This window comes from Heloderma suspectum, chromosome 3 (genome assembly GCF_057233095.1).
Source record: "Heloderma suspectum isolate Gila_16-S chromosome 3, 16-S_ref, whole genome shotgun sequence".
Classification (NCBI taxonomy): domain Eukaryota; kingdom Metazoa; phylum Chordata; class Lepidosauria; order Squamata; family Helodermatidae; genus Heloderma; species Heloderma suspectum.
In genome coordinates, this window is record NC_139460.1 from 137,760,366 (window position 1) to 137,771,230 (window position 10,865).

General features: G+C 42.1%; 1 protein-coding gene across 1 annotated transcript in view; it reads right to left on the reverse strand.

Moving 5' to 3' along the window:
- ITGBL1 (integrin subunit beta like 1) overlaps positions 1-9,338 on the reverse strand; it is a 126,805-nt gene extending 117,467 nt beyond the window's left edge. Inside the window, exons 1-5 of the mRNA XM_084845527.1 lie at positions 9,281-9,338; positions 8,135-8,281; positions 7,197-7,319; positions 5,313-5,453; positions 597-737 (exon numbers count right to left, since the gene is read on the reverse strand). Coding sequence (XP_084701653.1) covers positions 597-737; positions 5,313-5,453; positions 7,197-7,319; positions 8,135-8,281; positions 9,281-9,338 — 610 coding nt within the window. The remainder of the gene's footprint in view (positions 1-596; positions 738-5,312; positions 5,454-7,196; positions 7,320-8,134; positions 8,282-9,280) is intronic.
- Positions 9,339-10,865: the final 1,527 nt, after the last annotated feature.

Below are 10,865 nucleotides of genomic sequence, written 5' to 3' on the forward strand. Positions count from 1 at the left end.
CCCTGCCACAGGACCCCTCAGGGTGCCCCAGGTCTACTGTAGGAAAGAAGTGTACTGTGGGATCAACTCCTCCTCCTCCTCCTCAAGAGGCCTCACCTGGGCTTGGGTCGGCCAGGAGCCTGACATCTGGATTCCACCTGATGTGGCTTCCTTCTCACATTCAGTGGTTTCCATCAGAGCCACTGACACAGAGACTCTATAACAAGGCACACTGAAATTAGCTACTCGGTGATAAAAAGGAAATGGAGTTAAGCCCCCAAACTGTTTAGGGGCTAACAGTGCTTCAGATAGCTCATCTTGTTGCAGTCCAATATCTCTGGGGGGCAGCAGGTTGGGGAAGGTTGTTTTAGACTATACTCTTGGATATTGTATGCAGTGCTCTAGCTGTGTCTGAGGCTATGTGCTACATAACTCTGAAGCTGTTACTGCTGGAAGTATTATATTTATTGTGGAGCCTGACTACTCATGAGGATGTCAGTTCTTCTGGCAAAATATATTTCCAGCCACCAGACTGTTGCCTGGAGAATAGAACAGACATTAGCTGTTCTAGTTTATGCAACCATTTTAAATCCTTTCCATTCAAGGATTTCCTTTACCTGAACAGAAATCATCTGAGTATCTGTCATACAGTGCCTTGCAGTTCCTTTCATCACACTCACAGGTGTCTCCATGAATATCTCCCCAATCACCAGTTGGGTCAACATCATGACATGTGCATTCACCACATATACAGGTACCTAGAGAGGGAAGTTGATATATTATTAACACCCACAACAACATATCAATAGCTCAGAATGGGGATGATTAGGATGAATTAAGAGAATGGAATGTTATTCTTTTGCTTTTATATAAAGTCGCTGAATGTACAGATCCATTTTTAAAGCTATCCCTGCAGCATTACTAACTAATTTGAACAGTTGCATTCCGTAACATGTTGGCCAGCAGATGAGAACTGTGGCCATTTTCTTCTACATAGGCATAGGAAATGCAAATGGTTCCTAGTAGGGATGTACGAAACTCACTTACCTTTGCGCCATCCCTCCCCCGCGGAATCCTCGACGGGGGGGGGGAGGCGATCCGGTCCTCTCCCCCGGAATCCTTGATGGCCAGCTCCGCTCCGCGGCCAGGCTGCGGAGCAGCCGACCAGGGCCGTCCGCAGCCGGATTTCCGGCCGCAGACGGCCTGGTGCGGTCACAAATGGCGGCTGCCATAGCTGCCGCCACTTGGCCCAGCCAGACAGCAGTAATTTACGTAGCCTATCACAGCTAACCAAAAAACAAAACAAAACAAAACGCAGCATACGCAAATGGCGGCGGCTACGGCAGCCGCCATTTGCATTCCCTATTTTTCACCGATTTATCTTACGTAAATATTTACATAAGATAAAATGACGAAAAAAAGGGGAACGTAGGGATATATGAAAGTCACTTACCTTTCCGCGGATTATGTTGATGGTGGGGGGGGAGGGGTTCCGTCCCTCTCCCCGGAATCCTCAAAGGGGGGGAGGCGATACTTTCCTCCCCCCCGGAATCCTCCACAGCCGGCTGTGCTCCACGGCAGCTCCACGGAGCAGCCGGCCAGTCCCAGGCCAGAGCCGTCCGCAGCCAGATTTCCGGCCATGGAGGGCTCGGGGTAAAAAACAACAACAACAACGCGTACGCAAATGGCGGCGGCTACAGCTGCTGCCATTTGCGTTCCCTTATTTTTCGCTGTTCTAGCCTACATAAATATTTTTGTTGTTCAGTCATTCAGTCGTGTCCGACTCTTCGTGACCCCATGGACCATAGCACGCCAGGCCTTCCTGTCCTGCGCACTCTCCCGGAGTGTGCTCAAGTTCATATTCATTGCATCGGTGATGCTATCTAGCCATCTCATCCTCTGTCGTCCCCTTCTCCTTTTGCCTTCAGTCTTTCCTAGCATCAGGGTCTTTTCCAGAGAGTTTTCTCTTTGCATTAGGTGGCCAAAATATTTGAGCTTCAGCTTCAGTATCTGTCCTTCCAATGAGCACTCAGGGTTGATTTCCTTTAGGATGGACTGATTTGACCTCCTTGCAGTCCAGGGGACTCGTAAGAGTCTTCTCCAGCACCACAGTTCGAAAGCATCGATTCTTCGGCGCTCAGCCTTCCTTATAGTCCAGCTCTCACAGCTATACATTACTACTGGGAAAACCATAGCTTTGATTAGACGGACCTTTGTCAGCAAGGTGATGTCTCTGCTTCTTACTATGCTGTCTAGGTTTGCCATAGCATTCCTCCCAAGGAGCAAGCGTCTTTTAATTTCATGGCTACAGCCACCGTCTGCAGTGATCTTGGAGCCCAAGAAAGTAAAATCTGTCACTGCTTCCAATTCTTCCCCTTCTATATGCCAGGAAGTGATAGGGCCAGATGCCATGATCTTAGTTTTTTTAATGTTGAGTTTCAAGCCAGCTTTTGCACTCTCCTCTTTCACCCTCAACAAGAGGCTCTTGAGATCCTCTTCGCTTTCTGCCATTAGGGTGGTATCGTCTGCATATTGGAGGTTGTTGATAATTCTCCCAGCAATCTTAATTCCGACCTCTGATTCATCCAACCCGGCATTTCTCATGATGTACTCTGCATATAAGTTAAATAAGCAGGGTGACAATATGCAGCCTTGTCGTACTCCTTTCCCAATTTTGAACCAATCGGTTGTTCCATGTCCGGTTCTTACTGTTGCTTCTTGACCCTCGTACAGGTTTCTCAGGAGACAGGTAAGGTGGTCTGGTACTTCCATCACTTTAAGAATTTGCCACAGTTTGTTGTGATCCACACAATCAAAGGCTTTAGCGTAGTCAATGAAGCAGAAATAGACGTTTTTCTGGAATTCTCTTGCTTTCTCCATGATGCAGCGAATGTTGGCGATTTGATCTCTAATTCCTCTGCCTCTTCGAAACCCAGCTTGTACTTCCGGTAGTTCTCGGTTCGCATACTGCTGAAGCCTAGCTTGTAGGATTTTGAGCATCACCTTGCTATATTTACGTAAGATAAATCGGTGAAAAATACGGAACGCAAATGGCGGCCGCCGTAACTGCTGCCATTTGCGTATGCTGCGTTTTTTGTTTTTACGTTAGCCGTGATAGGCTACATAAATTCTTACATAGCCTATCACGGTCCAAGGACAGCAATGGTGGCGGCAGCAGCTCTGCCCCAGCCGGCCAGGAGACCAGCCGCCGGAGCTGCCGCCGCTGCCGAATCCGCCGCATCCACCCCAGGTAAGTGCCATCCCGGGGGGATTCCGTGGAGGGGCAGGGGGGCAGGAGGGCAGGAGGCCGTTCCGCCACGGATTCCGGGGAGCCAGATTCTAAAGAATCCAGCCTCACTGGAATCCGTGGCGGAATTCTCCACCATCCCTAGTTCCTAGAAGGTTTCTCTGAAGCAGTCTTGTGAATATGGTGCAAGGTGCTGCCATCAGAAATGCAAACTGGAGAACATCCTGTGTAGGTGCTGAAGTGGTTAGGTGTGTATACAGGAATCTTTGGACCCCTAACATCATTACCTAGAAATAAGTCTAATTAATTTCACAGACTACCTGCCAAGAAATAATGTATTTGTTTGTTTACTTATGTGTTTGTTCACATGACAATTTGTATCTCACACTTATTCACCACTCAGGATGGCTAAGTACAGATACAATCAACCATAACATACAATAAAATCCCCCCCCCCCCAGCATTGTTTCTGCTCAGTAGAATCAATTGTGTCAGTCATGACATTTCATGGAAACTGATAATCAGGTCAAATAATTCATCTAGTATAAAAAGGACTGTTGTAGTCCAGACTAAACTTTTGACTGGTATCACTTGTTATCACATGAGTAAAAGATCTATCTTGACAGATAATATTTATTTGTTCATTGTTTCCAGAACTACGAAAGCTTGTCTTTAAAAACAAAATACTGCTAAACTAAAATGAAATTAGCTTTTATTATTTCTATATTTCAGCCAGGCTTTCAATTGCTCTGTAATTAAGATGAGACAGTTTTCTAAATGCTCTCAGGATAATTAGATGCTTATAATTTGTCAGAACTTTGTCAATAGAGATGTACTAAAGAGATGGATCTTTGAGATTTTCACTTTTGCTTTTCTCTAATAGCTCTGGACCATAGCCAAAGGAATAACAGTTGATATTTTAAATATTTGCTTAGTGAAAGCAGGCATCACAGTTCATTAATATAAACCCTTTTATGAAACTTTGTTTCTCCTAAACAGTATCAAACAGAAATTATTAGTATTGAATTGAAACTTTAAATTACTGGGAGAGAATAGTGCACATACAGATGATTCAGACAACTGTTTTTTCCCAGCGGGAGTAGATTTTGGCTCATTGTGGCAGCTGAACCCTCCCTCCCTTTTCTCCCTTCACAGCATTTATAGTCAGCACTTTCTATCAAAAGTAATGACACTAAAAATGAATTTTCAATGGACCAATACATTAAAATATTAAAATCCCCTATCCTATCTGATAAAATTTAATAAAAACCAGTTTAAAAAGCAATGGGTTGGATCCAGACTTACTCATACTTGGGGTAGACCCCAGTGAAATCAATGGGACAAGTTAGCCAAGACTAACTTAAATCTCATTGATTTCAATAGGTTTACTCTAAGAATGAATGTCTGAATCCAACCCAATATAAGTATACATTTACAAGCCACATCAAATTACCATCTGAACAGCAAACCTTGCAAAAAGATTTAGCAATCAATACATGTTTTCCTAAATAAAAAGACCTTCATTTGACAGTGGAATAACAGCAAAGAAGTGGTCTAGACCTATGTGACTAACTGAGAAGAGCATTCCAGAATATGGGTCTAACAATAGGGAAAAAAAACTTGCTCTGTGCAGCAGTGGATCCCAGTCAAAGAGGAAGGGTCAAGCCGACTTACAAGTAGCAGATGGAAAATGGTGTTCCAATACCATCTGAGCCTGTAGGAGTCAGTTGTAATAAAGGAAAATAAATTGGTGTGAATGTAGACACACATACACATACACATACACACAGAGAGTGTGCTATGTTCATGCCATAGATGCTTCTTGGCACTATTCACTGTATTTTATTGTTAGAATACATTATAAACTGTACTGGAGTCACTGATGGGCAGTATAAAAGTATTTAAATAAAATAAATAAACCAGCATAGGCTCTGGGATTCAACATATACCACCCTTTTCTAATGATAAATTAAATGAATTTTCATCATACCATGTAATATGTAATACAACATTGCAAAAGCTTAATTTAAAAATAACTTAGTCCAGCTCCAAAGTAAATATGTAAAACAATATGTGAAAGACACACCTCTGTTGCTGCAAATTTTGCCATCTGGAGAGGTGCACTTCTTCTTGATCTCCCATGGGGTGATGTCACACTGGAGTTCACATTTATCGCCATGCCAACCAGCCTCACAGTAACAGTTTCCACAGTAACACTTGCCATGGCCTTAACCCAAAACAAAATGTTGACAGTGAAGAAGGATTTTCCTCATAAAAATATACATTGTTGCCGTTCATTTTTTTTAAAAAAGATTTTGAACATGGATGAATGATTAATAGCCACCATGGAACTTTTTAGAACAGGAGTAATTTTGTTCTCAGTTCCACAGTAATCTCTGCAGAAACCTCTAAAAAACCTAACTAGCCTAAATCACATTGTTTTCTAGCCTAAATATTCAGCAAATTAAATAAAGCCAGTTTCAATGAAATACAGTGTCAAAATATTCATCAGCAGCGGATACAATTAAAATTCTGATTTTCCAGCATTCTGGCTCATGTGGAGAGCCTCCACAGATACAAGAATCTCCTCTCTTTAGACAGTTGCCCTCCACGAGCAGAGGATGACAAATGTGACGACGGAGAGGGAGGAGCTGGAGTGCTTCCTCTCTTCATAGGTTTGCTCTCTTGAGGTACAGAATGCCTGAACAGGGCTATAGTTTAGGCTGCAACCCTATACATACTTATCTGGGGGTAAGCCCCACATAATTCAAGGGGACTTACTGATGAATAAGTTTGTGCAGCACATAGCTATGTCCTACAAGTTCTGACCATAGCTACAGAGAATGCCCAATTTTACCTTTGGCAATTAGAAATTCTGTGACGAAAGGTGCAATCCTATGCATGTTTAGACAGACAACAGTCTGACAACTCTCAGCATGCCCCAGCCAGGGCTTTGTAGGGCTTTTTTCTATCTAAACATGCATAGCATTATGCCCTAAATGACACTGTATCACTATAAACAAGTATAATAGTTTAGTTACACATTTTTTCCTGCCATAAAAAGAATTGTTGTTTTGGAAGGGCTAGTACATGGTGGGCAATGATAGGACAACATAGGTGAATTAAAGGTTAAAAATCAGAAGGAACTAAAACACTATTCCAGGAGCACAATTTGTCAATAATCCATAAAACCAATTGATCCACGAGACCCTACTCCTTACTAGATGGAGATCCAGAAATGATCCATTTTAACTTTCTCTGGCAAGCTATAAAACACTCTGCCGTGGCCTGCAAAGGACTCGTGCGTACCCATGATTTAAGACTGTGCAAAATCCCATTTATTGCAATAGGAGGAATTACCCTGGCTAATGGAGGCATGGCTAATCTGCTGCTGCTTTCAGCTGGGTCTCTTCCAGCTATAAACATTTTCAAAATAATGGCCACAGGGAAGGGAATACGTGTTTGTACTGTCATGATATGGACTGGAACATACTAAGATACTAATTTTCCCCGTAGTAATCCTCAAATTGCTTCAGTGGAGGATATTCATGCTGCCTAGAGGCCTAGAGCAACTCCACACTTCCTTTATTCTCTGTAATTGCTCATCTTACTTCTTGCTAATAGAAAATAACTTCCAAGGCAACAAGGCTACACCTTCCTAAAAATATTCCCTTGCATTTTTCACAAATCACCACTATGATCACAAAGTATATGGCAAAAATTCTGCAAAGAAATGTTTGCTCCTCCTTTATCAAAATGGTGGCTCTGAGCTGCAGAATTCACCATCTTGGCCCCAATCCACGTCAGGATAGTTTCAATTAAGTCCCAGTTAAACCAATGGCTTCAATGGGATTTAGTCATGACTACTGCTAGCTGGATTTTTGCTTTTGTGCAACAATCTTCCCCAATGCTGGAGAATAATAATTTGACTAGTGCTCCCTATGATTTCCATCCTTATAAATATACTTACCTGTACACATCTCTCCTGTTTCTTCATCTATGCATTCTCTGTCATCACACTCACAATATTTACCATGGATCAATCTATTCCCTTCTAAATTGTCACATTTACATCTGCCACAATGACAAGTTCCTGCAAAAATCAGAAACAAAGATGATATGAAATTAGGATATATAGGTCAGAGTGTAGGAAGTGATGTCAAGGTCTATCCTAACCCCTTGCAACAAGGTGTGATTGCATAGCCTAATCTGTGTCTGCAAAATATTAACCTATTATGCATTTCATTTATATGATTAAGAAGAGTCTTTCTTGGACAGACCAAAGGCCTATCTAAGCCCAGCCCAGCATTCTGTTCCCACAGTGGCCAAACAGATGCCTACAGAAGGCCTACAAGCAGGACATGAGCACAGTAGCATACTGCCTCCAATACTGGATGTCATATATAGTCATCATAGCCACTAGCAGCCACTGATAGTCTTATCCTCCATGAATGATGTAATCCCCCCTTTAAAGCCATCTAAGGTGGTGGCCACTGTTACAGTTTGTGGTAGTGAATTCCATAGTCTGACTATGTGCTATTTGCATAAGTGCTTCATTTTGTTTGTCCTGCAGCTCCCACCATTGAGCTTCATGGGATGTCTGTGGGTTCTTATGTTATATGAGAAGAGGATGAGTGAAGAAAGTAGACGGTAAGTCATATGAGAGCATGTTAATTCTGAATTAACATTGATTTTTCATGCTACGTATTTATGTTGGAATTCACCATAGTAATTCTGAATTAATTTTTCATGCTATGTATTTATGTTGCATTCTCAAAACATTTCCGTTCTTGCACATTTTCTTTAAGTCCCCCTTTGCGCTAAACGATCTAATCTAATCTCACCTAACAGAGATCCTGAGAGTCTGGTGTTTATAACTAGATAAATCCATCAAAATAAAAATCTCACCTGCATTTGAACAGATGATATCTTGGGAATTTTTGCACATTTCATTACTTTTCTTCCGTGTAAGGTTGCAGGTTTTTGGGTACTGGCAAGCATCGCCATACCATCCTTCCTCACATTTGCACTTTCCACAGTCACACTTTCCGTGGCCTAGATTAGTAGGTGAAGAATGTCAGGTCTTATACATGTTTTCAAACCCACTTTCCCCAACAACAACAACCACTACAAGAGAGAGAAAAGCTTGCTCCTCACATCAAATTGCAGTATCTTATTCTGAAATCATCAATAGATTGCCCTTAGTCAAGGTACATTTTTAAACAAATACTTGAAGAGGATGTTCAGTGTATTATGCAATCTTACGTGGTTGTTAACTGAGCAAGCGAGCACAACATGCATCAAAATCTGGATGCGTGACAGCACGGAGCCTGGCAGCTTCTCAATATTTATATGAATCTTGGTTTGCATTTCAAAATGAAACAGCACATTTTAAAAATGCCTGTATATTGTAAGCCAGTACCCATGTGGTGTAGTGGTTAGAGTGTTGGACTAGGACTCAGAAGATCTCGGTTCTAGTGTCCGTTCGGCCATGAAGCTCACTGGGTGACTTTGGGCCAGTCATTGACTCTTGACCTTAAATACCTCACAGGGTTGTTGTCGTGAGGATAAAATGGAGAGGAGATGTAAGCCGTCTTGGGTTCCTTACAAGGGGCAAAAGGTGGGATATAAATGTAACAACAACAACAACAGCAATAATAAAAACAAAAACAGATATTTTGGTTTTATCTGAGGTACCTGAAAATGGCTTCCAGAAGGGCCGTAGCTCAGTGGTACAGCACATGCATGCAAAGGGGCCCAGGTTCTATCCCTGTATATCCAGGTGGGGTTGGGAAAAACCACTGTCTGAAACCAAGGAGAACTGCTGCCAGCCAGTGTAGACAATACTGGACTAGGTGGACAATAGCCTGAGCTGGTATAAGGCAGCTTCCTATATATAGGGCTGAAAGGGAAGTAGGGGGGATTGTGGCAGCTGATATTACTGTTTTGTATGAGTTTTCTCTTGTTAGCCAGAGAAAGATTTGAAGGGACAAGGCTAGGAAGTTGGTAAAACATCCCCCCTCCACATTTATTTAGTTATTTAAATATTTGTACCCTGCCTTTCCACATTACTAGGAACAGCCAAGGCAGTCTGGTCCCAAGAATCCCACATCTCTTCTCCATTCCAGGCTTTGCATCCCCTCCTAATTTTTGCATGGGGAAGAATGCAAGGGGAGGATGCCATTGCACTCATGTCCTGCAGTGGCTGGTTGGCTGCTGGTGATGTGTGAACAGAATGCTGGACTAGATGGACCCTTGGTGTGATCCAGCATGGCTCTTCTTATGTTCTTAAGTATTTCTAGGTTGCAGGCTTTGGAACTTCAGTACACAATTCTAGATTTCTCTTCACTCCAGCTATCTTGGGCAGCCCTTAATACAGACTTTTAGGCCGCAATATGTAGTAGATATACATATTAGGTAGGGAGAAAGATGCATTGAAAATAGTGCAACTTCCTTCCAAGTAAGCAGGGTTAGGATTGCATTGTTCGGCATTTACCCTACTCCAATTATAATAGTCTGAAAACAACTATTTAACACTAGTTTAGCACAATCATCACAAAATTATGATGATCTTCCCTTAAAATCAGCACACACATTCATATGTACCAAAATAGGCATATCCATAACATTTATGCGCTCTATGAGTAACTGTTGTGCTCTGTCTAGTCATTCTCATAACAACACCATAATAAGAGTAACATATTGTGCATTGTATGGCTGTTGTTTTTTAATTTCCCCAGATCATCCAAATATTTCATTCAGACTTCATATTGAAGAAATATTTAGTTCTGCATGTTAAAAGTACTTCTTTTCAAAACAAGCCTTTGGCAATTTTAAAAAGAATGATCCATTTACCATCTGATATACCTCCAGTGGAGGTTGGTAGATCCAATGTTAGTGGGGAGTTGGATCCACTCTGAGTTTCAGTCAGAACCAGTCAGAACTCTAAAGGAGCTATCCAAGGTGCTTTACACCTTGGATAGCTCCTTTAGGGTTCTGGCTGGTTCTGGCTGAAACCCAGAGCGGATACAGCGCTCCACTGACATTGGAGCCGCCAGCCTCCACTGTACGTCTACTCCTCAAACAGCGAAATGCAAGCCTGTAGTGAGCAGAGGGTTAGACTAGATTGTCTCCAAGCGCCTTCCAATTCTAGGATTCAAAATGACTGCAGAAAGGGTGTCATACAGAAGCTTTTTCATAGCAGGATCAAACTGCTATTTTCTTATTCTACTTCACCGGTGGTCAATGGCCTGATCTTTACTGGTCCATGAAGATAAGCATTTGTTCTCCTATTAAATAAATAAATCCCCAACTTATCTCTTTTTAATGCGATAAAAAATACTGCAATTTAGCCTTCTTCTATTCCATTCTCCCCTGGTGAATTCATAGCTTGATCTCTCTAGATAAAGAAAAGAAGCTCCAACAAAAGTGTGAAAGACATTTTTCCCATTGCTCCGTATACATCAGTTTAGCAGCCTAGCCTTCATAATCTCCTTTAGCTGGTGGTCAGGCAGCCTTAATCCGTCACAGTCAATGGAGATAAGCATTAATCAAAATCCATTATTAAACAAAAGCAAGAATATACACACACACACACCATAAAAACCGGCTGCCAGCATAGCTATCAATTCAATCGGTC